The sequence below is a fragment of the Diadema antillarum genome, unplaced genomic scaffold, assembly GCF_040938485.1.
Source record: "Diadema antillarum isolate AM-2024a unplaced genomic scaffold, OU_Dant_1.0 seq00000097_RagTag, whole genome shotgun sequence".
NCBI lineage: Eukaryota > Metazoa > Echinodermata > Echinoidea > Diadematoida > Diadematidae > Diadema > Diadema antillarum.
In genome coordinates this window covers 2,270,558-2,296,415 of record NW_027271186.1, presented here as the reverse complement: position 1 = coordinate 2,296,415, position 25,858 = coordinate 2,270,558, and the positions used below count along the sequence as shown (strand labels likewise).

The 25,858-nt window shown below is 39.2% G+C and overlaps 1 protein-coding gene across 1 annotated transcript; it reads left to right on the top strand.

Moving 5' to 3' along the window:
- The first annotated feature begins 1,211 nt into the window (after nt 1-1,211).
- LOC139726711 (kinesin-associated protein 3) lies at nt 1,212-24,834 on the top strand. Its single transcript, XM_071637695.1, has 19 exons — nt 1,212-1,270; nt 3,004-3,135; nt 3,630-3,781; nt 5,602-5,666; nt 6,385-6,526; nt 7,189-7,413; nt 7,801-7,890; nt 8,545-8,723; nt 10,098-10,151; nt 10,803-10,911; nt 11,592-11,692; nt 12,157-12,378; nt 13,142-13,307; nt 14,138-14,263; nt 15,635-15,733; nt 16,573-16,658; nt 22,554-22,746; nt 23,246-23,363; nt 24,318-24,834. Exons 1-19 carry the CDS (start codon nt 1,239-1,241, stop codon nt 24,499-24,501), a joined length of 2,475 nt encoding a protein of 824 aa, XP_071493796.1. The 5' UTR covers nt 1,212-1,238; the 3' UTR covers nt 24,502-24,834.
- The last annotated feature ends 1,024 nt before the right edge of the window (nt 24,835-25,858 follow it).

The window sequence follows — 25,858 nt, the reverse complement described above, 5'->3', positions numbered from 1 at the left end:
CAAAATGCAAAAAGTTCTTACTGTGGGAGGGGGGACACCCCCTCCCACACCCTCTCCTACCCCCTCGCTCACTCCGCTCGCTCGGGTTCAGTCGCGTTTATGATATTCAGTGAAAAGAATTGATACAAGAAGTGTATCTAAATAATATTATACCATTTTATAGGCAAATTGTTCAATAATAACCTACATCAAAATAAACTGCTACCATAAACAAGTGGGACTGTTTCACGTCGATAAAACGCACAAAAACATGCATCAAATTGCACCATTTACAACATCCAAATGCAAAAAGTTCTTACCGTGGGAGGGGGACACCCCCCTCCCACATCCTCCACCCCCCCCCCCCCCTCGCTCGCTCCGCTCGCTCGGGCTCGCTCGCTTCGCTCCCTCGCAGACTAACCGCCCCCCCTAAGATGAAATCCTGGCTACGCCGTTGCGGTCACCTATAGTTTTCTAGTTTTGCTGGCTAAAAGAAGGAATCTAGTCGCATTCATAATTTGACACAGCATGACAAAATTCCTTTCTTACAATTCGCTGTACTACCGTATGTGTGTGGGGGCGGATCAATGTCAAGGTCACCCCGTTGAGATTTGTTTTCATCCTTTCCCGATTTTTGAGTGTACGTGTGTGTGTGTGTGTGTGAGTGTGTATGTTGAGGCCAAAGCCCCCCTCCCCCTCCTCCGGTTCCGCGACCCTTTTCTAAGGAATTGACCGTTGATTTCATGGGCGGCGCTACGTTTTCCAAAGTGCGGGGGGGGGGGGGGGGGGAGCACTTCAGACAACCTTCAAAACTGACCTGTACCCCGCGCTCACACTTCAAGGTTTCTATCTATTTCTATAGTGCCACTACTTCACGGTGTACGCACTTCCGGGGTAAAAAAAAAAAAGGTGGGGGCCCAAAGTGGTGACACCTTATGTATTCCTTTGTATGGTGCTAAAAGCTAAGGACCCGAGACCCTCGGTTACGCAGGCCCTGGATTTTAGAGATTAGATAGATACCCTGAGCCCCGCTGTTCTAGTTCTGTCAGACAGAAGCAGATCTAATGACCATCCGTGGTTTGACGTAACTACAGTAAACTTCCGGTTCGCGACTGCTGTTTTCTGAACCATAATGCATTGCAAACATTCCGATTTTTCGTAGGCTTGGGTGGAAGATGAGAAGAATTCTCCCGCAATTATTATTGTTGGATGTCTTGGTATTAATGCACATGCTTTGAAGGACTCTGTAAGATAGAATCATGCAAGCCGAAGATGCGAGATACTTGAAAAGGTGAGAAAGTGTCGGAAAATAGAGACACACACATAGGACTGTATCGAACTTCACGTTTACGTCGGCGATTCCCTGCCGCTTTGACAGCGCCAGCGCGCAGCGGGCACTGATATCATACCGCCCCGAAAGTTCTGGGGGAATAGTTGTTCATCCACCCGTTCGTAGATCTGCGGCTCTATTGCCTACTCGACTCGTGTACTCGTACTCGCTAATGAGCAAGCTCAACCCTCAATTACAAGCATCTGTAGGTTAGATGTTTAACATGTTCTGCTAAGTGACAGTGGCTGTAGGCTATAACATTGGCTCTATTAATATCAGTGCTGTTAATAAATGTGAGTGTAGCCACTGCCACTTACAAGTTATAAAGCAAAGCTGCATGCAGTTACACCAAACGGATTAAAAAAAGAACCCCCCCCCCCCCAAAAAAAAAAGTCTTAATTAGGTGATGCGCCAGTCTGACGTCTGGCGTATCACCTATTGTGATTGTACGAATTCTTTCTTTTATCCTTTTTTCTTCTTTCTTTCTGCCATACTTTGTGTGCACTGATACTGTATCTCAAAAGTCTTGTACTTAGTCAATGTCCGTGCAATTTCATACAGTCATGTCACAGTCTCACAGAGTCAAGTCTAAGTGTATAGTAATATCTGGTCAGTCAGCTCAGTCATCTACGCACGCTCGTCATACGTGCGCATATGGTCGTACTTAAGGCAAAAATCATATTTTTTTGCATGGAATCACTTTGTAATATCATTTAGCCCATGTTTGCCAGGTTTGAGGTCAATCCGAGTATTAAAATGCAACGTCATAATATATGGGCGCGTCAAAGTTGAAATTGTGTCAATGTGTCAATAGCGATACAAGCCTACCATGCAAATATGACCAAAACACCAACAATTTTAAATCTGATATAACTCGTCGGGATGAACAGTGACCCCCTATTTTCTTTACTGTACATATTATAAAAGCTGATGAGTTGTAGGTGTCATCTGATGGGTCATTGAGACTGACAAAATGCTTTAAAGTTACGAAATTCCAGTAGGGTCCTATGTAATGAAAAACATGAAAAAATTTGATGAAGTCATCAAACTATTTGCATATATTCGAACGTATTTCATTTATCCTTGACTGATTTTCACCCAGATTTCAGTATGTTGTAGCTTACAGTATTGTCTATCAAAGTTATATTTACAGTTTAGAAAATGATGACGTCATCACTGAAAAAATCAATTACATTTAATCATGCTAAATTTGACCATTTTACGTGTTATCCCTATGGGAGTCCAGTTTTTTTCGAAATTTTTTTTCGAATTCACTAGATGCACTGTTAATGACATAAGTCGAGGCTGCAGTGTGAATATCTGTACCAAACGATAGTATCTGAGTTTTGCTTTTGTGGTTTTTGCATGCATTGCATTCTTTCACATCCACACCAGTTACAAAGTTTTGAATATTATCTGTGAAGCAACCACTGCTTCACCAGGAAGAGAATATTGTACAGGACTGAACAACTGTGATGTTAGTAATTCATATGTTAACTATTTTTATTTGTGTATTTGTGTATTGATTGATTGATTGATTTATTTATCTATTTATTTATTTATTTATTTATGTATGTATGTATGTATGTATGTATGTATGTATGTATATATGTATGTATGTATGTATTTATTTATTTATTTATTTATTTATTTATTTATTCTTTCATTCATTCATTTTTCTGTTTGACATGCAGGAAGGTAAAGGGAGGCAGTATAGATGTGCATCCAACTGAGAAAGCCCTGGTGGTGAACTATGAGTTGGAGGCTACCATCCTGGGGGAGATGGGGGACCCCATGCTTGGGGAGAGGAAGGAGTGCCAGAAAATGTGAGTATTCCTTCAAAACAGTACTGGATATTTCAACCTGTATACATTTTTTTAACACCAAGATGGGAATTCCGTCAACCCTGGGGAATTCTAGGGGCAATGTTGTTAACATGATTCTATAATCTGGTGAAGACCAACTGCTGTGACTAAAAAAATAAATAGAATAAATAAATAAATACGAGAACATCCTGTCTTCAGATGATGAGTCAAGTGTTGTCATTTGCAGTGTCATTTCTACTCAGTAATTTCTAAATTATTTTGTACTCTTTAAACAGTGTTTGATGGAGAGGAATGTAACAAGAATAAATTTTGTGACCCCCCCCCCCAAAAAAAAAAAATGCAGATTAAGAAAAATTAGATTACACAATATGCCATGAGAAGTAAGGGATAATGTCACTATAAGAATTTAGATGCTATGTGATGCACCCCTCTATGATGATTGAGTACCAGGTACCATGACAGTATTCTTCTTCCTGTCTTATATTTGAATTTAGAATTCGATTGAGGAGTCTGAACTCGGCCACAGACATCGCAGCCCTGGCGAGGGAGGTGGTGGAGAAATGCAAACTAATCCACCCTTCCAAGCTTCCTGAGGTGGAGCAGCTGCTCTACTACCTTCAGAACAGGAAGGAAACATCGCAAAAAGGTTGGTACTGTGAAACATGTTTTTTTTCCCCCTTTTAGGTTATTGGGCAACTGTTCACACATGCAGATCCCCATGTTAATGGAATAGATGCATCCTTGCACTGCGGTACATGCAGTTGTTTGTAGGGGGTTCCTCTTTCTTTTATTTCTATGGTACAGTCTGTATGTTTTGTAATGAAATGACAATAAATGTATATCAATGTTTTTTTAATTCTAATTTTAACTGTTTTTGTATATAAAATTTAATTGACATCAAGTACACTGCAGTCTCCTATTGCAGCTCAGTATAGTATACATGTCTTGCAGCTGCACTGTAATAATGTGCTGTATTATTATAATTGTTATTCCAAAATAATATTCAATTCAATTCAATTCAATTCATATTTATTCGTCCAATAAAAAGTATTACAGGAAACTCATCGCGGGATTTTCACATATAAATGACAAAGCATAACAAATACAATATATACATAAAAAAGAACAACATGGAATAGCACTTGACAAATGAATAAATAACCGGGCATGTATGCAAAAGAACAATCGTATAAAAACGTTGCATAAAAACGGACTCTATTGGCATGATGCTAAAAACTTCAAAAACCTTCCCTCTTGTTACGTTCCAATATCACCCCCCCCCCCCCCCCCCCCCCCGTCAGCCCGTAATAGACTGGAACCAAAACCAACTCGCACTAAAATACAACACAGCAAACAAATAAAAACATACAGAAACAATATCAGTGATTATATCATCATATCATATAAATTTCTTTCTAAGTCCACCAATATTGCACAGAGTCATTTCCCAATTCTGAAATATAATAATGTTAAAAAATATAATCATTGTAGTTGTACATCAACTTGCCGGGGAAAAAAAAATATAGAGAGAGGGAGGATCAGCGGTAGAGAGAAGAGAGAACGAAAAAGAATAAGATAGGAAAGGAAGCATATATAGCAGTTCATAAATGACATATATCAAATATCATTAGCTATGGCATCATAAACCCAAAACTGTAAAATCCCAAAATGAAGTGATGATGATAATGACCAGTCTGTGTCAATGACTAAAATAAGAAAAGGAAAAAAAAAGTTAAGGGTGATGATGATAATAATGGTAATAATAACATAACATCTTCAAAACTACTTTATTGTTTTACAATGCCCCCCTCCTCCCAACAACTTTCCATCCCATACATACAAAAATCACCATGCATTTACCCCTATCACATTACATCCATTTGAAAGCCCATGATTCCAGTACTCCTTTTGTAGTCGGTAAAAACGGGTAACAGTCCTGAGGATATGGTTCATATATCATGCTGACGTAGTCAGTAGTATGTGACTGAATTGTGTAGAACTTGTGCTTTTATCCTTTCAAATGTGCATTTTCATATTGTGGAAGGGAAACTGAAGAGGGAGTTACCTCATGGAGTGAGATTTAGTGAAAGGTATAAATAAAAGAGATTGTGTTGGATAAGACTGAAGCAGATAATGCAAGAGACAGGCATCATATGATGTGCATATGTATTAAGATTGTCAGGTGATCAAGATAATTGTAGCTTATGTGATTAAGATGCTTATAGGGATTAAAATATGTGACACACACAATGACAGTCAATCTGAATCTGAGTACAGTGTCCGGTCGTGATGTTGATGGCAATCGTGCCTTCTTCTCTATTCCTACAGCACCTCATACAATGACAAATGATATTCCTAATGACATTGTATATATTGTCCAAACTGAATAAATTGCTATTCAAAAAAGGTTCTCTCTCGCTGATATCTCTCTCTACCTGCCATCTGTGTCATCTTTCATTAACACAGCTGGTGCTAAGAAAGGCGAACTGACAGGCAAGCTGAAAGACCCTCCACCATACGAAGGAACAGAGGTGAGAGTTTGGCATGCTTTATTGTGTATTAATCCTATCTCATTAACATATCAATTTCTAGAATATTAGTGACTGATGCCAAAACAGGAGTAATAAATATGGGGCAAGATATGTTGGTTACATTAGGCAGAGGAACCAAAGATGTGTCTGCTTATTACATCTGGAGGTACCATAGAGTGGAGGTTTCAATAAGTGCTTCCACTGCAAAGTGTGGTCAAATAGACCACCTTTCAATATCAGTTTCATTTGGATATATGCCATCTAAACTGTGTGGTTCAGTGGTCCTTCAAAAGTGTTCAGTTAGTCTTAGTATTAATTTTGTAGTTGGCTGAGACAGTAATGTGAAAGCTAACTTTGATATACAAGCTTGTATGCCCACCACAAAGATAGTATGCAGTTTCAGTGTGTGTATTGTTTGTTCTCTCCTTTTCTGCTGATTATTAATTTGTGCAAATGATACTATTCAGTACATCTTGATATATTTGCAATTTCCTTTTTTTTTCTTAAAAATTTGAGCAGGAGTTATGTCCTATACTTGGAGAGGCTACATTTCATACAGACTAAACCTCTACAAAAAATGCAAACAGCCATTTATTGGTAGTAAGACAAGAAACACACACACACGCATGCACACATCTGTAGGTGAGTACTCCAAAAAAATTTTCTCAGCGTTGCTGTGTGCTTTCAATTTTCTCAAAATGGATTTCTCTGCTCCCAGCTGAATGAAGTTGCAAACATCAATGACATTGAGGACTACATCGAGCTACTATATGAGGATAACCCAGAGAAGGTGAGAGGAACGGCCCTCATCCTCCAACTGGCACGGAATCCGGACAACCTGGAAGAGCTGCAGTCAAATGGTGAGATGTCTGTGGGGACCTTAGTCACGTTTGATGCTCTCCCATCACTACCTGCACTATGTTTTAAAAAGTCGGGGGGGGGGGGGGCAGTTTATATTTCTGTTGCCACTTCCAGGTTTCTTCAGCTGACAAGCCAAAAAAAAAAAAAGAAGAAGAAGAAAAAAAGTGCGACTTTCTGCTGCCACTTCAGGTTTCTTCTGCTGACACACATAGGCACACAAAAGGTCTCACCCCCATTTCTAAACCCCCCTGGTACAACACAGAAATAACTTACGTTAAAAAAGTGAGGGGGGGGGGGGGGCAAGTGGGTAGACCCTATGATCCTATGTATTGTCCAAAAAAAGTGGAGGCCCGAGCCCCAACCCCCTCCTGTTCTACATAACCTCTTCCCTTGGCGGAGTGGAGATAGTAAACTCGTAAAAAAAATTGCCTCCTGTTACACAGTTATCCTGTGTGTCTTCTCAAAGGTGGGTTATCTGTGTCTATCCTATTTTCTGAAATGGATGAAACATATTTCTCATTCGCAAAGTGAACTGCTTGTGAGATTGTCTTTAAAGTCCCAGTTTTTAAATGTTATATATGTGAAAAAGTGTAGTACATACAGTACTCCCTACTCTTCTTTCTTTTTTTTTCTAACCTTTTTTCTAAATTTCTAATTTCAGAGACCGTCCTCGGTGCTCTGGCCCGGGTCTTGCGAGAAGACTGGAAGCACAGCGTTGAGCTGGCCACCAACATCATCTACGTCTTCTTCTGCTTCTCCTCCTTCAGCCAGTTCCACAGCATCGTCGCCCACTTCAAGATCGGCGCCCTCGTCATGTCCGTGGTCGAGCACGAGCTCAAGCGGCACCAGTCGTGGAACGAGGAGCTCCAGAAGAAGAAGAAGGCTGATATCCTTTTTTCCCCCGCAGTAGGAGATGAGATGTCTAACTGTTGGATTCATTGATGTGACACATTGATTATGTCGTTCACTGGAGGCTCTGTTTGTTTCTGTCTTTGTTTATTTGTTTGTTTATTTGATTACATGTATATCTGTAGGGTGACATCCTTAATGTTGTAGCCCTCATAATATAACAAGCCTTCCTAAGTACAATCTTAACAAATGAGGAATTACTACTGGCATTAAATCTGTCATATTTCTCAGTCTGCTTGCTGATTATGATTAGTCTATTCTGTGAAAAGAAGAACAAATACTGGAAGGATGAAATGAGTGGATTGGGAAGCAATGTGTTGTGAAGACTTGTGTGTGATCTTGGTTCCCTTAACACCATCTGCACCAGAGGAAAATCCCCAGAGCAAGAAGGATTATGACAAGAGCTTTAAGAAGTACCAGGGCCTGCTGAGAAAACAGGAGCAGCTCTTGAGAGGTGAGCTTATCTTTAGTTGATATCAATTCGTGTGTGTGTGTGTGTGTGTGTGATTCTAAACAAATATCTGAACTGGAAACATTGTGAAATACTGTATTTACCAAACATTTCGCGAGGTTTTTATTTTTGTGAATTCCGCGAGTCAGGTGCTATATGCGAAACTAAAGACAAATGAAAATATTGACTCTGATCCCAATATGAACGTGACGTCCGTGTATACATTTCTCCATTCAGTACAGGACTCGACGATCGCGAATTTTATCCACTCACAAAATTGTCGGGAAGTCCTGATTTGTGAAAATTTAGACTTGCTAAATATATGACGTATATAGTAGGCAGGGGCGGATCCAGGAATTCTGTAAAGAGGGGGGGGCAACTAATATTTCTGGTGCCACTCCCGGGTTTCATTTCATTTTTTTCTTTTTATTTCTTTTGTTTTTATCGATAAATAAATGGGGGCGTGCGCCTCTTGCACCCCCCTCTGGATCTGCCACTGGTAGGGCTTTTAAGTTTCATGTTCCAAAAAGTTGCAGCATCATGTGCTGTTGAAGGATAGGATAACATGACATGACCATTGAGGTAAACCGATCCGCCATCACCACTCCCAATGAGTAAAGAAACAATATACTTTTGTTTCCCCCTTCCTTTTTACAGTGTCTTTCTACCTGCTGCTGAATCTTGCCGAAGACCCCAAGGTGGAGATAAAGATGAAGAATAAAAACATCATCCGGCTGCTCATCAAGACGCTGGAGAGAGACAATGCTGAGCTGCTCATCCTGGTGGTCTCATTCCTCAAGAAACTCAGCATTTACGTAGAAAACAAGAATGAGATGGTTAGTACACCCTACTTAAAAGGGATCATATGTTTATATATGGTGATCCATCTGTCTATCTATCTATCCATCTATCTATCTATCTCTCTGTCTGTTTGTCTGTCTGTCTGTCTGTCTGTCTATCTATCTATCTATCTCTCTCTCTGTCTATCTATCTTTCTGTCTGTCTATCCATCTATATATCTATCTATCTATCTATCTGTCTATCTATCTATCTATCTATCTATCTATCTATCAATCTATCTATCCATCTATATATCTATCTATCTATCTTCTATCTATCTATCTATCTATCTGTCTATCTATACTATCTATCTATCTCTATCTATCTATCTATCTGTCTATCTATCTATCTATCTATACTATCTATCTCTATCTATCTATCTATCTATCTATACTATCTATCTATACTATCTATCTATCTCTATCTATCTATCTATCTATCTATACTATCTATACTATCTATCTCTCTCTCTCTATCTATCTATCTATCTATCTATCTATCTGTCTATCTGTCTATCTATATGTATTTATGTATCTACCACTCTCCTTCCATGTACACATACATGCCAAAGCTCAGCTTAATTGCTATTCTGTACGAGCTGTTATGTTCGTGCACAGAATGAGGAGGTCACAGTCACTCTCGCAAGATGTTGTTTTTGCGATTTTGACTGCCAGGCTATTGTGAGTGCACTTAGCCTGTCTGTTCTTAATATTTTTGCGTGTTGTTAAATTCACAGCCCAACCCTCGCAAAAATAACAGTTTATACAGTACTCAAATCTTGCATGATATCAGTAAATATCTTGTGCAGAATGAGAGGATTTTTAAATAAACACAAAAAGCAAGGCACTATGTTGTATTCATTGTGTTGGATTTTGTGTGTGTGTGTGTGTGTGTGTGTGTGTGTTTAGTGACAAATTTCATCTCAACCTTTCATCTGATCCACAGAATGGTCATGGATTTCAGTGATATATGATACTCTTGTTTTTCTGCTCAAAAGTTTTCTATTTGCAAAGATAGTTTTTGTGTAAGATCACCATTTGATGGGCTCTATCATGCATGAATGATTCACCACAAGTCATGTGAAAATCCTGTAACTTCAAATGTCTTGTATGAAATATGTTAATATATATAAGCATATGGGCATAATTTCAATTAGAATATCCCCATCGAGCATGGTATACTAAGATAGTGTGAATGACAAGCCGTAAGTTGGCTGGTTGTGTCATAGTTTGAGTGGTTTGCATACGTAGGTGATGTCCAGAACCTAATGTACCATTTATTCATCTATCCTTTTCTTTCTTCTCCTTCGTTCTCTCTCTCCCTCTTCTTTCACTATATCTCTCTATCTCTCATTCTGTTTGAAATCCCAGAGTGAACAACAAATCATAGAGAAGTTGGCAAAGCTTGTACCATGTGACCATGAGGTGAGTTGGAGCTGGTAGCACAGAGTAAGGAAGCATTTTATTGCATTGTCAGGAGTACTTGTGTGACTGAAATTCACAAAAAGTACATTTTAACAATGGAGATTTTGTTAGTTTACAACCCTACAACTATGGAAAGTACAATACAAATTCTTTATTTAAATTAATTTGGCATGCACAGCTTGCCAATCAGACTAAATGCCATCTTTAGTACCAATTCTCAGAACATGAAATTCACTTGTATGCCTGCCTTCTGTAGCAAGTTTTGTGAATATTATCATGAAGACAGCAACTTGCTTTCTCCAAGTGGTATTCTGTGTTCTTATACAAGTCTTCAGAGTTCCATCAGTTGTTGATTTAAGTTGATATGTATCTGTACTTATGCTTGTATACCTTATATTATGTATCACCTTTTGTTCGATGGAAATAAAGTAATTGAAATGACAAATAAGTGGCTACCGGGCCACTTTGCGAACACATCATACCGGTTTTACCAAATCCAAAATCAAAGTTATGCGCTAGTACAGTTTGTGTTTAATATGCAGTGTACAGATATTGTCTTTCTTGCCTGTTTCCTTGTCTTTGAAGCAATAGTTTGTACTTTGATTCAAGAGATCAATAACTTGCTGACTTCCCCCCCCCCCCCCATACCAGGACCTGCTGAACATCACACTGCGACTGCTACTGAATCTCTCCTTTGATACGGAGCTGAGAGGCAAGATGATCAAACTGGGCATGCTACCAAAATTTGTTGAACTCTTAGGTAAGTTGCATTTAGAAAATTCAGTGTATTAGCAGTTTGTTTTGTTTTTTTCATGCAGCAAGGCAGAATCAGCTTGGCATACTTCTCTGGGGTAATTAAAATTAGATGATCATTGCTTTGATAATAGTAATAATAAAAAAGTCACTGTGTGCAGCATTTGTAATTCCTGAATGTCACAGTGTGCTTTGCGATTACTTGCGATCCATTGTTTAACTTAGTGTTTCTTACTAAAGATGGTGAATTTATGACTCTGTTATTAAAAAGGGATGTTTGACATTGTTGTGCAATGTGTGCTACCTTCAAATGTAGCCTCATCTGTGCCTTTTTATGTTTGTACTTTGTTTTCAGGGCATAAAAGTGATGGAGAGGGAAACGTAGCAAACTTTTTGTGTTAATCAACTATATTGTGAGGTACTTGGGCAAGTAAGCTCTGAATACAGATATTGCTAAATGTTCAATGGGTATTGTCATACATTCTATGTGATCCCCAAAGTATTTAGAACCTACATTGAATCCATGCTTTTGTCATGGATATTCTTTTCACATAATTTGAAACTGTGGTGCATTTGTAAAGGTGATGTAAAATCCGACCACTCTTCTCTCTCCATTGCAAAGATAGACAAACAATGGAAATGAATGCTGCTGTGACAGCCATTATTTTTGTTTCTTTCTTCTTGTAGCAAACGACAACCATCGACTGGTTGTTCTGTGTGTTCTCTACCACATAAGTCAAGATGAAAAGGCCAAATCTATGTTCACTTACACTGACTGCATTCCAATGGTGAGTACGAAGATTAATGATGAATACCACACATAAATCTGTTTGTATTACAACTGATTATGGGCATTTTGTCAACCAGTTACAATTACAACTGGATGCAAAAATTCATTAAGCTGAATCTAAGTAGTTGTAGTTCTTTTTTTTTCTCAAGTTTGCTGATACTATAATTGTTGGCTACTCAGCTGTTATTCAAGGTCAGGAGAGAAGGTTTATGACCAGTGTGCTAATTGTAGACTGAATGTGTGAAAAGAAAGAAACTGGTCTGGAAGAATGAACCACTGTGTTTTACTGGACTTAACACTGCTGAAACTGTGAATGAAACTTTGGATGATATCAGATGGGATATGAACATTAGCTGGCATCATGTCATGCACAGAAGGATTAATACTAGCCAGTTTGGCTCTTTGCTTGTTTACTTGAAGATAAGTACATTTTGAATGTGACATTTGATCTTTGACCTCCAGATCATGAAGATGATGCTAGAGAGCACAACGGAGCGGCTGGAGATAGAGCTGGTGGCGCTGGGCATCAACCTGGCCTGCAACAAGCACAATGCACAGTTGATCTGCGAGGGCAACGGGCTGCGCCTCCTCATGCGGCGGGCGCTCAAGTTCCGCGATCCGCTGCTCCTCAAGATGATCCGCAACATCTCGCAGCATGACGGGCCCACCAAGGCACAGTTTATTGTAAGAATTTGTGAAAAGACTGTGTTCAGCAGTCATTTAACCACTTCAGACATGATTATTCTATGCTGATATGCTTAATCATTCTAACTTATCTATTTTGATTCATAGGAATATATGTAACGGGTCTAAGGCAATTACACCCTGGGCAATTACCCCGGACCCTTCCCCTCACCCTAACCCTCATCCTAATCCTGAACGTAATCCTAACCCTAACCCAAACTGTAACCCTAAACCTAACCCTAACCCTAATCTTTACTCTAACCTTATCACTAACCAATATTTAGGCAGGGGTAATTGCCCTCTGGGGGTAATTGCCCTGGCACAGAATATATGTACCATATTACCAAGTTTAGGTAGCTATTATAAAATCAATCCTGTTCTTTTTCCCCTTTTCTTAGTCAGTGTTCATAGTAGTTTCGAAATGATTTCTAATTTATTTCCAGATTTACTGACACCACATTTATATATGAGGGCACAATTCATAGAATTCAGGCTCATTTTGAGGCCATAGTGAGCTGTCATTGCTGGATTTATTCTTGTTCATTTAAACCAGTTAGCTGGTAAGATGTCATTAAAAAGAGTGAGTTATCATATGACATTCCTTCCATTACAAGTGATGCTAATACTTTGTTGACAGTGGTCTTGCACAATATGAAGGCACTTTTCTAGTTCCTACTATTTACTAAGTTTGATTACATGAAGTTTTACATGCCACTTGTGTGCTCCCATGCCCAACCCTCTCCACATCCCCGCCCCCTCCTAGGAATTCATCTCGGATGTCGCCCGCATCATCAAGGACTCCAAGGATGAGGAGCTAGTGGTGGAAGCCTTGGGCATCATGGCCAATCTCACCATCCCGGACCTGGACTATGAGATGATCATCAACGAGTTTGGACTCGTCCCATGGATCAAAGAGAAGCTCGAACCTGGTGAGGAAAGGCTTTGCTGCCAAGATGTGCTTTAAAAACAAAACAAAATAAAACAAATATAACAATTCCCATGTGTCAACCTGTTTCTTAGTACTTTATCTACATACTCGAATTTGATTGCTGTTTACTAACTTATTTGTTTATTGGAAAGCATGATATTTTCGTGGCATGAAATTCTAGTGAATTGGAGCCAACGGCCTTTTTCGCAAAATGAAAGTTTGGCGAGTTGCCTCTAACATTCAATGCATGTAGTGTAGACAAGAACTTTTGCGTGCATTTTAATTTCGCAAATCTTGGCTCTTGCAAATTCGCAAAATTAGAATGCACATAAACATTCCTCATTTTACAGTATTCCTTATTTTGTGTATTTGTGATTATGCTATCTTGGATAAATATTTCAGAGGAGTTGTAGAAAAATACTAAAAAAAAAAAAAATGATAGAGAGGTATGTGGTTCTTTGTGGAGTCAGATCTGATGTGCAATTTCCAAGAAAAATGTATTTCCAGTCTCATATAAGAGATGGAGACACATTCCATTGAATGTAGATAATGTGATTTTAGATAATTTGAAGATGTATGAACCAACATTTTGATGGAAATAGTTTTGTTTCCCAAGTTGTAATAGAGCGCACATAGTTCTCGTAAAACAATATGTTAGCATCTGCCTGACAGATTTGTGATGTACCCCTAATTTCTCTCTATTTTTTTTTTAATCAAATGTCCCTGATTTCAGTAACTGCTTTACAAATTTAAGTATAACACGGAAAATCAGATTTTCTTATCATATTGAAAGGTATTTTGACAGAAGAAAACCAACTTGTTTCTCCCTAGGTGCTGCGGAAGATGACCTGGTGCTGGAAGTGGTGATGTTGGTCGGTACCGTGGCAACAGATGACTCCTGTGCAGCCATGCTGGCCAAGTCTGGCATCATCCAGTCTCTCATTGAACTCCTCAATGGTGAGTAAGAATGGAATAGAGACCAAAGGTCATTGCAGTCATTCTGTGGTCATTTGCAGCAAAAGTCTTCGTTGTTACGTTAAATCATTCCGTACGGGAACCTGGTGGCCTGCGTGTTAGGTCTATGGGCTTTCAGAATTCAGTATGGAACGGGTTAATTTTATCAGAAGCCAAGGCATAGCTCTCAAATCAATGATAGATGGTAAATGAAGAACTGTAGAACTTTGTATGAAGAGTGTGATCACAAAACGGCTTAAACAACTTTTTTAGACATTTATAGTAAGTCCATTGTCGTATAGAGCAAAATAACGCCTTTCCAGTCTTACCTCACTTGTTACATATTAAAGAAGGAATATTCTTGGAGTCATGATTATGAATATTCCATGTTTTCTTATTTCCTATGTTTTTAGCAGCTTTAATTGCAAATATCTCAAATTAACATTAATGGAGTTAACTCTTTTTTGCAATCAAACTCTTCATAGGGTTATATTCCTTTGTATATGTGTGAAAGTTTCTTGAAAATCTGAATTTTATGATAAGATTCAGAACTTCTTATCTAGTTCCCAAGCCAATACACTTCATGTGTATTACTGTCACATCTCTGTTTAAGAGCTGCCAAGTCTTTACAATTCTGCAAGAAGCTCACTGACTGCTCAAATATCTCTTCATGTCCCACCAAGAAAATATAAGAAGTCTCCCTCAGTATGAAATGATTTCCACCTATTAAGATGCATGTAATATGCAAGCATCTCCGTTATTACTTTTGGGAATCTCTCTGATTGTGATGTTGAGTGTCTGAAGCCCGGCCTGTGTAATTTCAGATTTCCCTCCCCCACCCCCTCCCCACCCCGTGAGTCTCAAGCGTATTAACCCGTTCCAAACGGGAACCTGGTGGCCTGTGTGTTTAAGTCAATGGGGATTTCAGAATTCAGTATGGAACGGATTAATAAACCAAAGCTTCCTCTCATCCTCCAGTTGAGGTGTCAGATTACAATCAGTTATGCCAAGTTCCAAGTACAGAAATCTTTTATGTATGATATTTATGCAATGAGAGATATTGACAGTGACATTTTACATGATATCGGCTTCTTTGTAGATAGAATGTGCCACTTCTGCAAAGACTAATAATATGTTGTACCAGAAATTTAAATCGATATGTTTTGAAGGGAATGTACTGTACAGGATCCCCAAAAATCTCATTCACTGATGAAGCCACCCAAGTTGAAACTTACTGTAGATGACTGAATAGATAAGTCAAAAATAGCTGAGATCATGTTACAGTCAGCCTTCCCCGGTAGAGATAAGTCCGCGATAGTCCAGTTCAGCTGAGCCGAAGGTCATTTTTTATGCGCTCCTATCACGTGACTACAGCTAAACAGGAAGACGACGAGATTGTCTGCCAGATCGTCTATGTCTTCTACCAGATGGTGTTCCACGAGGCCACCCGGGAGGTCATCATCAAGAAGACCCGTATCCTTTCCTCATCGTCCATCTCTCGCTCTCAGGTGGCCTGAGGAGGATGCAGCATATTATAGATAAAAAACTTAAATGCAAAGTGAGATGTTCCTGGGTAGTATAGAGAAAGACATGTAGCATTGCTACTAATCAATACTAGAAGATAAACTAACCAATCTTTTAACCTTCCATTGATATGTAAAAATGTAAGTATTCTTTCCTTCATTTGGAGGTTCTTTGATGAAACTTGTCCTGAAAGTTGGATGTGTGAGGAAAAGATTTGCACATGTAGATACAAGTGTATTGCAATTTGTTGTCCACTGCCACTTCTTAACACTAGTATTTTCAGTTATGATTATTATTGTTATCATTTTTTGCCCTTTGCCACATTGCCTTTTGTGGAGAAAGAGCAAGCTCATTTTTTTCCCCAAAAAACTTACAAAGATCTGTTGATCGATTTCTTCAAGATTTGTTTCTTTCGCAAATTATGTCTATTGAAATGAAGCTGTCTTTAAAAAATATTTACGGGGGAGATATGAATATATTTTTTTGATGTTCAGTTTCTGTTTGTCTTTTGTTTGTTTTATTAATCAAAAAAACTATGTTTAGTTTTTAAATGTTCATTTCAGGCATAGGAATTAATCTCATATGTGAAGGCTCAGGATGACGTCCTTTCTACGCAAATGGAAAGTACTACCCACACTTCATCCAATGTGACATGTTCTAATGTATTTCTTTGAGATTATCTTTGTTGCACATGGGCAGTGATGTTTACATCTTTGTTAGTACCTCTGATCATTCTGTAAGAAACTGATTTTGCCTGTCTAGTTCCTTAACAGTCTGGTATACTTCAGAGGCACCTGCTTACCTCATAGATTTGATGCACGACAAAAATGCGGAGATCAGGAAAGTCTGCGACAACACCCTGGACATCATCTCTGTAAGTTTTCTCCTTCTTCGTCTCCCTCTTTTACGTTTGTTTGTAAAGTTTTCATCTGCAGATGACATTTTGTGGCGAGCACGACTGGTGGTAGATGACTATTTATCCATGAAGTGCAAACGTGGATTGATTATTGAAAGAGACCAAAACGAATGAGGTTATCAGCATTCATCCGTAGTAGATTGACATCAAATGCTTTATTGGCTTGTTTCTATGCCTATGGTAATAACACATAGCAAAATGTGCGAGCTCAATCTGATAACGGACCCGATTTGGTATTTGTTACTTTCATAAAGGAGATCAAGAGTTTACGAGCATTCTTGTGTCTATCTGCTAGAAATATTTTTTTTGAAAAATGACATGAACTTTGATGAAGTGCTCAGGATAGATCCATTGTGGTAAAAGGAAAAGATGATTAGCTTTTGATGGTGATAATGATCATTATCTGGATCATGGATTTTTCTTCTTTTGTTGTTGTTGTTGTGAAGGATGTATGTACAGTTTTATTGCATTATCCTATGGCCTCCTTTTTTGTGGTGTTTTGTATGAAAGCAAGCAATAGGTAATACAAATGTCCCTGAATAGAATAGATGGTCACAGATACATGTTAGTCAATGATCAAATGTGATATTCTGGCATATTATAAGGTTGCATAGGGGATCTGTGTAGAAATCAAGAATGGGTTTATAATCTAATAAAGCTTTATAGAAAATGACACACATACTATTCTGCTTAAAAGTGAAGGGGAGGGGGATAGAATGGGAAATTATCAAATCAAGCAAAAATTGAATGGTGTGCCAGAAGCTAATTCCCCTCGACAAAGCCATGTGTAACAATGTGTATTGGTGTCGTTTAAACCAGCTCTGCAGTAAAGTGCAAAGATCCCGGCCACTAACCTCACAAAGTTTGTTTGTTGTTTTTTTTGTCATCCCTTAGATTTTTTGTCCTCCCTTTATAGAATTAACCATCTTCATAACTGAAGAATTTCATTTACAAATATAGGAGTTTGGATCAAACAAGACCATGCACCTAACGCGTCAAAATCAGAGCGACAGGTTGATCATTAGACGCTATGATGTGCTAGTTTGCGACCACGAAATAGAGTGTGTGGCACACTCCGTGTTTTGGTGACAGACACGGTTGAAACTGACCTTGGTGCTATTTTTATCACAGACTTTGATTTACTCCACATATGTCAGCTGCGACTGTAATCCACTTACCAAGCTGTAACATTTGTCCCTTAGTCACGAGTGTACGAAAGAGAGAGAGAGAGATGCACTTTCCTTTACTTACATAGTGTGTTGTGCAATAGGTGTAAGTATATCATCACTCCTGTGAAGGCACAATGCAATCTTTGCCATGATAAGACATTCACAGTAAGCTTTGCAGATTATACTGCAATTACTGAAGCCACTAAATTTTGTGAGTTCCTTCATTCCTAACCTTATATATTGTCAGAACTCCTCTCACTTGTGTCTTCTTTGGAACAACAAGTCTCCTTGTTCCTTTAAATGCACAATTAGTTTGAGGACCCCCTGAGAAAATTAAACGCTTCCAAGTCAATGTGTCAGAAATAACTTGGGATTGAGGCTCAAAGGATGTGTACACAGTTCACATCTATCTTTGTTCTTATGTTTCTTGTTGTTGTGTTTTTGTTTTTATCCGTATGGACTCGTCAGACAGACTTGATCACCTTGAATTGTAATGCTACTTCCTATTTTCAATTACTATGATTTATCCAAAAAGAAAAAAAAAATCAATGTCAATGAGTCTCCCGAAGAAAAGGGGTACAGAGTACCAGAGTTAGAAAACACCTGTTGTCAGATCAACAATTTGTATTTGATGTAGTGAATGAAACCAAGTTTTCAATATCCTTTGAAATTAAAGGTCATGTGTGTGTAGCTCCAATTACCTTCATGCTCATCATTACCCTAATTATTTTTATCTCTTTTTTTTTTTTTTTTGGGGGGGGGGGGGGGGAAAGGAGAGGGGGCATGTGTGAATGGTGACAAATAAAAACAATTTTTTGCAGCACAATCCGACAAGTGATAATTCTTATGTGTGAATAGGCCTCTCTGCACTGATCTAGGGTTTTTTTTTTTTTGTTTTTTTTTGTTTTTTTTTTTTGGGGGGGGGTTGTTTTGTTGTTGTTTGTGGGATGGTATTATACTTTTGTATGGTCAATCACTACACAATACACAGTGCAGGCTCTAATAAGCTCACAGCTTCACATATATTGCACTGTGTAGTGAGATGATAAGTGTGCGTACTACTTCCTCAAACATGAGCAAAGATTAAAGGGAACTGTAGTTTCTATGTGCACCTGTTGTGTTACTGGTTATGTTAACCTGTATTAATAGGCTTGCTGGCTGTCTCGAGGTGCTCCCCTGGACATTGTGGCCATTTAGCTAGTTGTGTGGAACGTATGTTTATTCCACCAGATTCACAATTCACATAGTACAACTTGTGTAATAGCTGTATTCTATTACTTAAGCAGACATCAAATATAATTTAGATTCTTGCTGGGACCTGCACACTACCAGTTGATTAAAGGGAATACGATATCGGATGATTAGGGCCATGATTCAGCTCTGGTTTCAAAGTACATCCAGTGTGTTGCCTTTTGATGCTACACAACAGGTGAATTAGGAACTTGAGATTTATGGCATAATTTTGTACAGTAAGAAGTCCGCATGGGATCAGGAGTGGGTACAGTTTTCACAAGAGATTCACGTACCTTCAATAAATACAATTTCAAGACTTTTGTCTTGATTCCAGACTTTCTGTGCCATTGCAAACTTCACAGTGCTTTGGAAGGGCAAGGAAGTAAGGGATGGTTGGTGATAATAATGCCAAATTTCAAAAGTGTTCTGCAGGAGTTGAATGTAATTGATTTTGTCCAGCTTTATGTCTGAGCAGCAATTATTCTATGGGTGTGAAATCTGGTATTAATAGCATGTGACAGGTGTACCAAATGTGTCTACTTACACTGTGCTTGTTTCTTGAAGGTGAACTAGCACCCCTTGTGGTTCCTCCCACGTTTCACCTGGATTCAGCTGAAGGTCACACAATGTTTCAGAATTAGCAACAACCATGAAATTTTTAGCTCATGTTATGCACTTGCCTCGTCAATAAGAAATAGAATATTCCCTTTTTATGTGTCTCTTCGTATTTGCTTCAGCGTGCAAAGGGGAACCTGTGCTAGAGATGATTTTCTTTTGAATGAATGTGACAGATTGACAACAACAGCTTCTGAAAATGTGGGCAATATTGAACACAGGTTGTCATAGTAAGGACACTGTATGTGCCAATAGCTCAGCTAACATGGCTAACTTTGAATCTATTGCTCGATAGTGGAGGCACAAACTGATGACTTTTGCGTATGAATTGAACGAATGAGGTGGATTATGGGAGTGATGTAATAGTTACATGACAGATGTATTTGCTTTGCGGTGATAATGGCATTTTGAGTATAATGATTCAAATGAAATTGATTGTGACTTAAAGATGTTCAATGATTGTGAAATGTTCACCAATGTATAGCTCTAGCTTCACAATCTCTTTGCACTATTTGTGGAATACACTCTCAGAATAAGTATCTTCCATCAAGTATAAGGGATATCTTGATTTATGTGATATATTAATGTAATGAGGTGATGCTTGAATACTACATTTGCTAAGTTGAATTCATGCATCGTCATATTGGTGATTCTGAGCCCCACCCAGCCCCTAGCTTCACCCCCTGAGTTCTGAGATCAAATGTGGGCTAAACTTTTAAAAGCCTTGATACATGACAAGTTTAATATCCTGTACTGTGGAGTACTGCAACATAGCCAGTTAGCCACCCAATGCGGCCCAATTAATTACGACATGTGTGACTCAAGGTAGAAGTGATCAGGAGTGCCTTTGATTACGTCTATTTGCTGATGGATGGCTAGCCTACCCATCCTAGTTGCTTACCTTTCCAGTTCAGACATAGTGATAATAACTGTGGCTGCTGAAGGAATTTTAAGACAAAATGCACATTGCTTTGATGGTGAGACATGCTGTCAAACTTTATGCAATGCTGTTTAGTGCACAGTTGGAAAATCAATGGTCTGGTTCCATGAACTATCACTCTATGTGCATGCACATGCTTGCGTGTTCATCAAGCTGGCAGTGTGTTGCAGACTATTACTGAATGTGCCCTTTTCAAAAGCTTTAATGCCAAAATCATCTCAATGTGAAGTTCACGTAAGATGAATGTGGGTGAGTGCACTGCTAAGCTGCCGTGATTGATACTGTGTGGTTTTTTGTGTTTGTGTGTGTGTGTGTGTGTGTGTTTGCATGTGTGTTTGTGTGTATTCCATTGGGTGGTTACCCTGGGACTGACAGGGGGACATTCAATTTCCCCGCAGACTTTCAGGGAAATTGATACCTCGTGTAACTTTTCCTGCCTGAAAGTGCTTTGCTTGTTCCCGTGAATCAGCTACTAGTCAGAGGCTACTTCAGCAACTCCTACTCCTCCTCCTCCTCCTCTTCGTCCTTCTCCTTCTTCTTCCTTCTCTTCATTTTTATCTCCATCTCCTTTTTGCGTCTCTTTTATTCTACATTTTCTTCTTCTCTTGCATTTTTTCGTTTCCTTCATTTTTTTTTTTATAATTCTCCACTGTGTCTCCTCCTTCTGTGGTTTACATAATGATAGCCACTCCAGTAACCTTGTACAACTCTAGTAGGTCTGTATCCTCTGTATATTTATGGAGTCTGAATATAGGGGATAAACCTCTGTGATATATGAATATTAACTTGTGCACTGTCTTAATTGCAAATATGTTGTGTGAAAATGTCTAATTAATATTTGAAGATAACAGGGTTTCTCTGTCAAGTATGTAACCCCATAGTTTTCAGTTTAAATACGCAGTACAATATGCTGTCACCCTTTCCATGTTAATGTGATTTCCGTCAACACCATATTTTCTCCTAGTCTTTGACGTCTTGTCTGTAATGTGCCAAAGTATACAATCTTTTTTTTTCTTCATTAATTTACAGTCATTAATTTGTATGTTACAGACATATTACATTTTCAAGCCAAGCCATGATCTTACAATGTATGTTCGCAGTGTATAAAAGTGGCTCACTCTCATCTACATAAAAACACGAGCAGGGTGTATGAGTGAACACAGATGTTTCTTGAGACCTGTGCCTGGTATTTTAACTGTCAAATATGCTTTGCAGCTGATGCTCATGTTTTATTAATTTCTTGAACTTTTTGAAAGTTCCTTAACCTTATGAGCTATGATACATCTATGACACGAGGTCGTGATTATATTTTTGAAGGTATATTTTCACCAACTTGTTTCATTCATATTACTTTCCCTCTCCCATTATCTTCCCATCCTCCTCATGGCCCTGACCTCCTGCCCACCTCTCTCTCCTCCTCCTCCTCCTCCTCTTCCTCCTCCTCCTCTTCCTCCTCCTCCTCTTCCTCCTCTTCCTCTTCCTCCACTGCTCTTCATTTTCTCTCCTTCCCCTTCCCATCTGTCCTCTCTTCCTTTCCCCTCTCTTTCTCCCCTTCTTACCTTCTCCATCTTTCCATTCTTTCTTTTCTTTCTTCCCTTCTCTCCTTTTCCTTCCCTTTTCTTCTCCTTCTCTCCTTCTTACCTTCTCCATCTCCTCCACTCCCCTCCTCTCCCCCTTTCTGTCCTCCACCCCCTTCTCCTCCTCCTCCTGTTCTCTCTTCCTCTACTTCCTTCTCTCTCCTGTTCCCCCTCCTCCAACCCCTCCTCCTCCTCCCCTTCTCTTCTCCACTTCGTTCTCTCCCTCTCTCTCTCTCATCTCCCCCTCCTCCTCCTTCCATTCTCCCTCTTCTCTACACATCCCCACCCCACCCCCTGCTATGTCGTCTCCCCCATGTAGGAGTTTGATGAGGAATGGGCCAGGAAGATCAAGCTGGAGAAGTTTCGCTGGCACAACTCCCAGTGGCTGGAGATGGTGGAGTCCCAGCAGATGGACGATGCAGAGGGCCTGGTGTACGGAGACGAGAGCTACAGCCCCTTCATCCAGGAGTCTGACATCCTGGATAGACCAGATCTCTTCTATGGGCATCCAGGTCAGTTGCCATGACGATATGCTCTCTCTCTCTCTCACTCTCTCTTTCATCCTCTTTCATGCTATTTCAATATTTTTGTGGCAGTGATGTAAAGTACTGGTAAAGCAGAGTTGGGGAAACTGGCTAAAGATTGTTTTGCCGCAGCAGACCAGATTGGTACTTACTTTTGTGATTTTTTAGAGGATATTAACTGAATCAAGTGTGTGTAGCACAGAGATGTAAAAAGAGACTGAGGTGTATGAAACATGAAGCTAACCTCGGAAGAAAACATGATATTCCAATTTTGAATGCATTCTGTAATGGTATGCTTTGAAAGGAAAACATGAGAATATGAATCAGGAACACCGTTTTCACCGTGATCCAGTTTCAACCTATATTATTTCTTTGGCATTATATGTTTTGTAAAAACAATTTCACTTTCATACATGACCTGGAGTGAGTGGCAATGGCATCAAATCTCAGCCGCTGACCCGGATTGATGTTATTTGATCCTTACCAGGTTACGAGGATGGGGAGATGTATGATGGGGTGGTGACGCCGGAGTATGTGGACGAATATGGCAACGTCCAGAACGGAGACTACATGGGAAGGCCACCCACGGCCATGTACGGCAATAGGTAGGAGGGGCAATACATTGTATCTTCTGTGATGTGATTGATGGTGTATAAATGTGTGTTTGTGAGAGTGTGTGTGTGTGAGTTAAAAGGATTGTATAGTTTTGGTTCAGACCTAACTTCAGGTTTCTAATATTTGTTGGTGAGATAATAAGAACCCTCTTATGAAATATGAAAAAGCATGTACTGTAATTGCAGAAGGAATTCAACATTTATTTGATGAAAATTGTTTCTGAAATGGCTGAGATGTATAAAAGCAGAGCATTCGTAATAAAAGGTGGGACTTACAATAATTTACTTGTACTTTGTTTTTTGGTGTTTCAGCCATTCCAAAACTGATTTTCATGAAATAAACTTTGAATTCATCTTTAGAATGGTATGCTCTGTACTGTTTCATCAAAGTGGTTTCTTGGTATCTTGCAAAAAGTTAAAAAGCCCAATATTCTCATTTCAACCAGTACTATACCATCCCTTTAATGTGTGTTAGTGTCTCCATACACATACATTCATACATATATACACACACACATACACTACAGTGTACATATAAACATGCATACACTACATGGTACATATATACATGCATACATACTTTTGCACACACATACATACCTTTGTCTGTGTGTGGTTATGTTTTGTGTGTGTGTGACTTTGTTTAGGCCTGCCTAAATGTAGTCAAAGTGAGATCAAGCCACTTGAACTTTTATTCCCACCTTAAATTTATGTTTTCTCAGAGAAAAATGTGACAGAATTCACAATACACTTTTTAGGCATTAATTGAGATTATTTTACCAATACACCAATTGCCAATTTCAATTTTCTACAATGTTCTTGTTGCTACCTGTATTAAATCTGTCTAGTACCAACATTGTCATTGTATATACTAGTAGTTTTAGATGCTTCCTTTCTGGAGACTGAATCATACACAAACACATATACCTTTGTCTATCCTCGTAGGTACCCTGGGGAGTACGATTCCATGAGACCAGCATCCAGGGTGGCCTACCTCACGGAGGACGGACAGCCGTTAGATGAGTATGGCAACCCTATCGACGTCTACGCAGAGTCCGTGGACCAGTATGGCCGCCCTGTGTCGCCCACTTACCAGTACGCCACTCAGCAGGGTGGCTACAACTACTAAGGCATGATTGATCGCCCGGTTGTTGGACTCTTATAACATTCTGAGCTTGATTTGAGGATCAAGATGGAGGCAGAGGGAATAACCAAGGTTGCTTAGCAACCATGAAGACTTCTATCATGGGATTACTTACTGAGACTCTGCTGTGAATGCAGAGAGCAGCAATCCCTGACTGGCATACACCACACACCTGTCTGTCATCTGCTGGATAAGAAACGACACCCTTGTGTGGTTGTGCCCGTGCGGTAGTGTTTGCAGTGCTGCGGTATCGTTTGCAGTGCTCTGGACAGCTGTTGGCACATGCAGGTCATCCGCACTGGTTAGAAGTCGCATGAATCGCACGATGTGTAGCTCAGCCAGCACGTACAGGTACATGTATGTGCTCATGTGACTGAAAGTTAGCCTCATACTAGTGCAGCGATAATGTCGAGAAAACTGCATGCCGATCTTTTGCCTCTTTCTCCTTACATTTCCTTGGGGAAAGATCCCAGAGAAGGAGACATGGAGAAAGAGCGAGAAAGAGAGAGAAAAAAATAGTGACGTTTAATTAAAGAGATAAGTAAAGTTAAAAGGCAGTGTCTGGTAGCCCATTTGCAAATCCTGTTCTGAGCTCTCATATTTTCTGATACTGAAACATACTGTAGAGCTATTCAAGCCTGCTGTTGTTCTCAACTATCTAACACATTCTTGAATAAAAAGACTTTAAAGGGATAGTACAGTATTGGTGGAGATGAGAATTGGGCTTTTAACTTTTTGCGAGATACCAAGAAAACACTTATGATATAGTACAGAGCATACCATTTTAAGAGGAATTCAAAGTTTATTTGATGAAAATCGGGTTTGGAATAGCTGTAACATCCAAAAACAAAGTAAAACAAAGCGATCGTAATAAAGTGTGGGTCCCACACTTTATTAGAATCGCTCTTTTTTAGATATCTCAGCCATTTCAAAACCAATTTTCATCAAATAAACGTTGAATTCCTCATAAAATTACATGCTCTTTCATATTTCATAAGAGGTTTCTCATTATCTCACCAAAAAATGTTAGAAACCTGAAATTAGGTCTCAACCAAAACTGTACGATCCCTTTGATAATGGAATATCATGCCCATGCTGTTAAAAGAACAATGTAGTAAATGAAATGGAAATGGTGGTACTGGCAGGGGGTGTCAGTGCCCTTTCCCGCCTTCCTTTGTGCTATTAGGCGTTAACTCTTGTGTATGTCAGAGTGAGAAACAAATTCTAATTTCTTTTTTCTCTTGCACGGCTTCCTGTATAATGGCATGCTCTGTGAAAGTTACCACCTCTTTCTTTCACATCAAAACAGAAGATTGTTGATGCCTTATCAGTGGACTGGAAA

Coding starts and splice junctions, on each gene's coding strand:
- LOC139726711 (XM_071637695.1), top strand. CDS start 1,239: ATGCAAGCCGAAGATGCGAGATACTTGAAAAG. Junction 5,667..6,384: donor CACCATACGAAGGAACAGAG/GTGAGAGTTTGG, acceptor CTCTGCTCCCAG/CTGAATGAAGTTGCAAACAT. Junction 12,379..13,141: donor CCACCAAGGCACAGTTTATT/GTAAGAATTTGT, acceptor GCCCCCTCCTAG/GAATTCATCTCGGATGTCGC.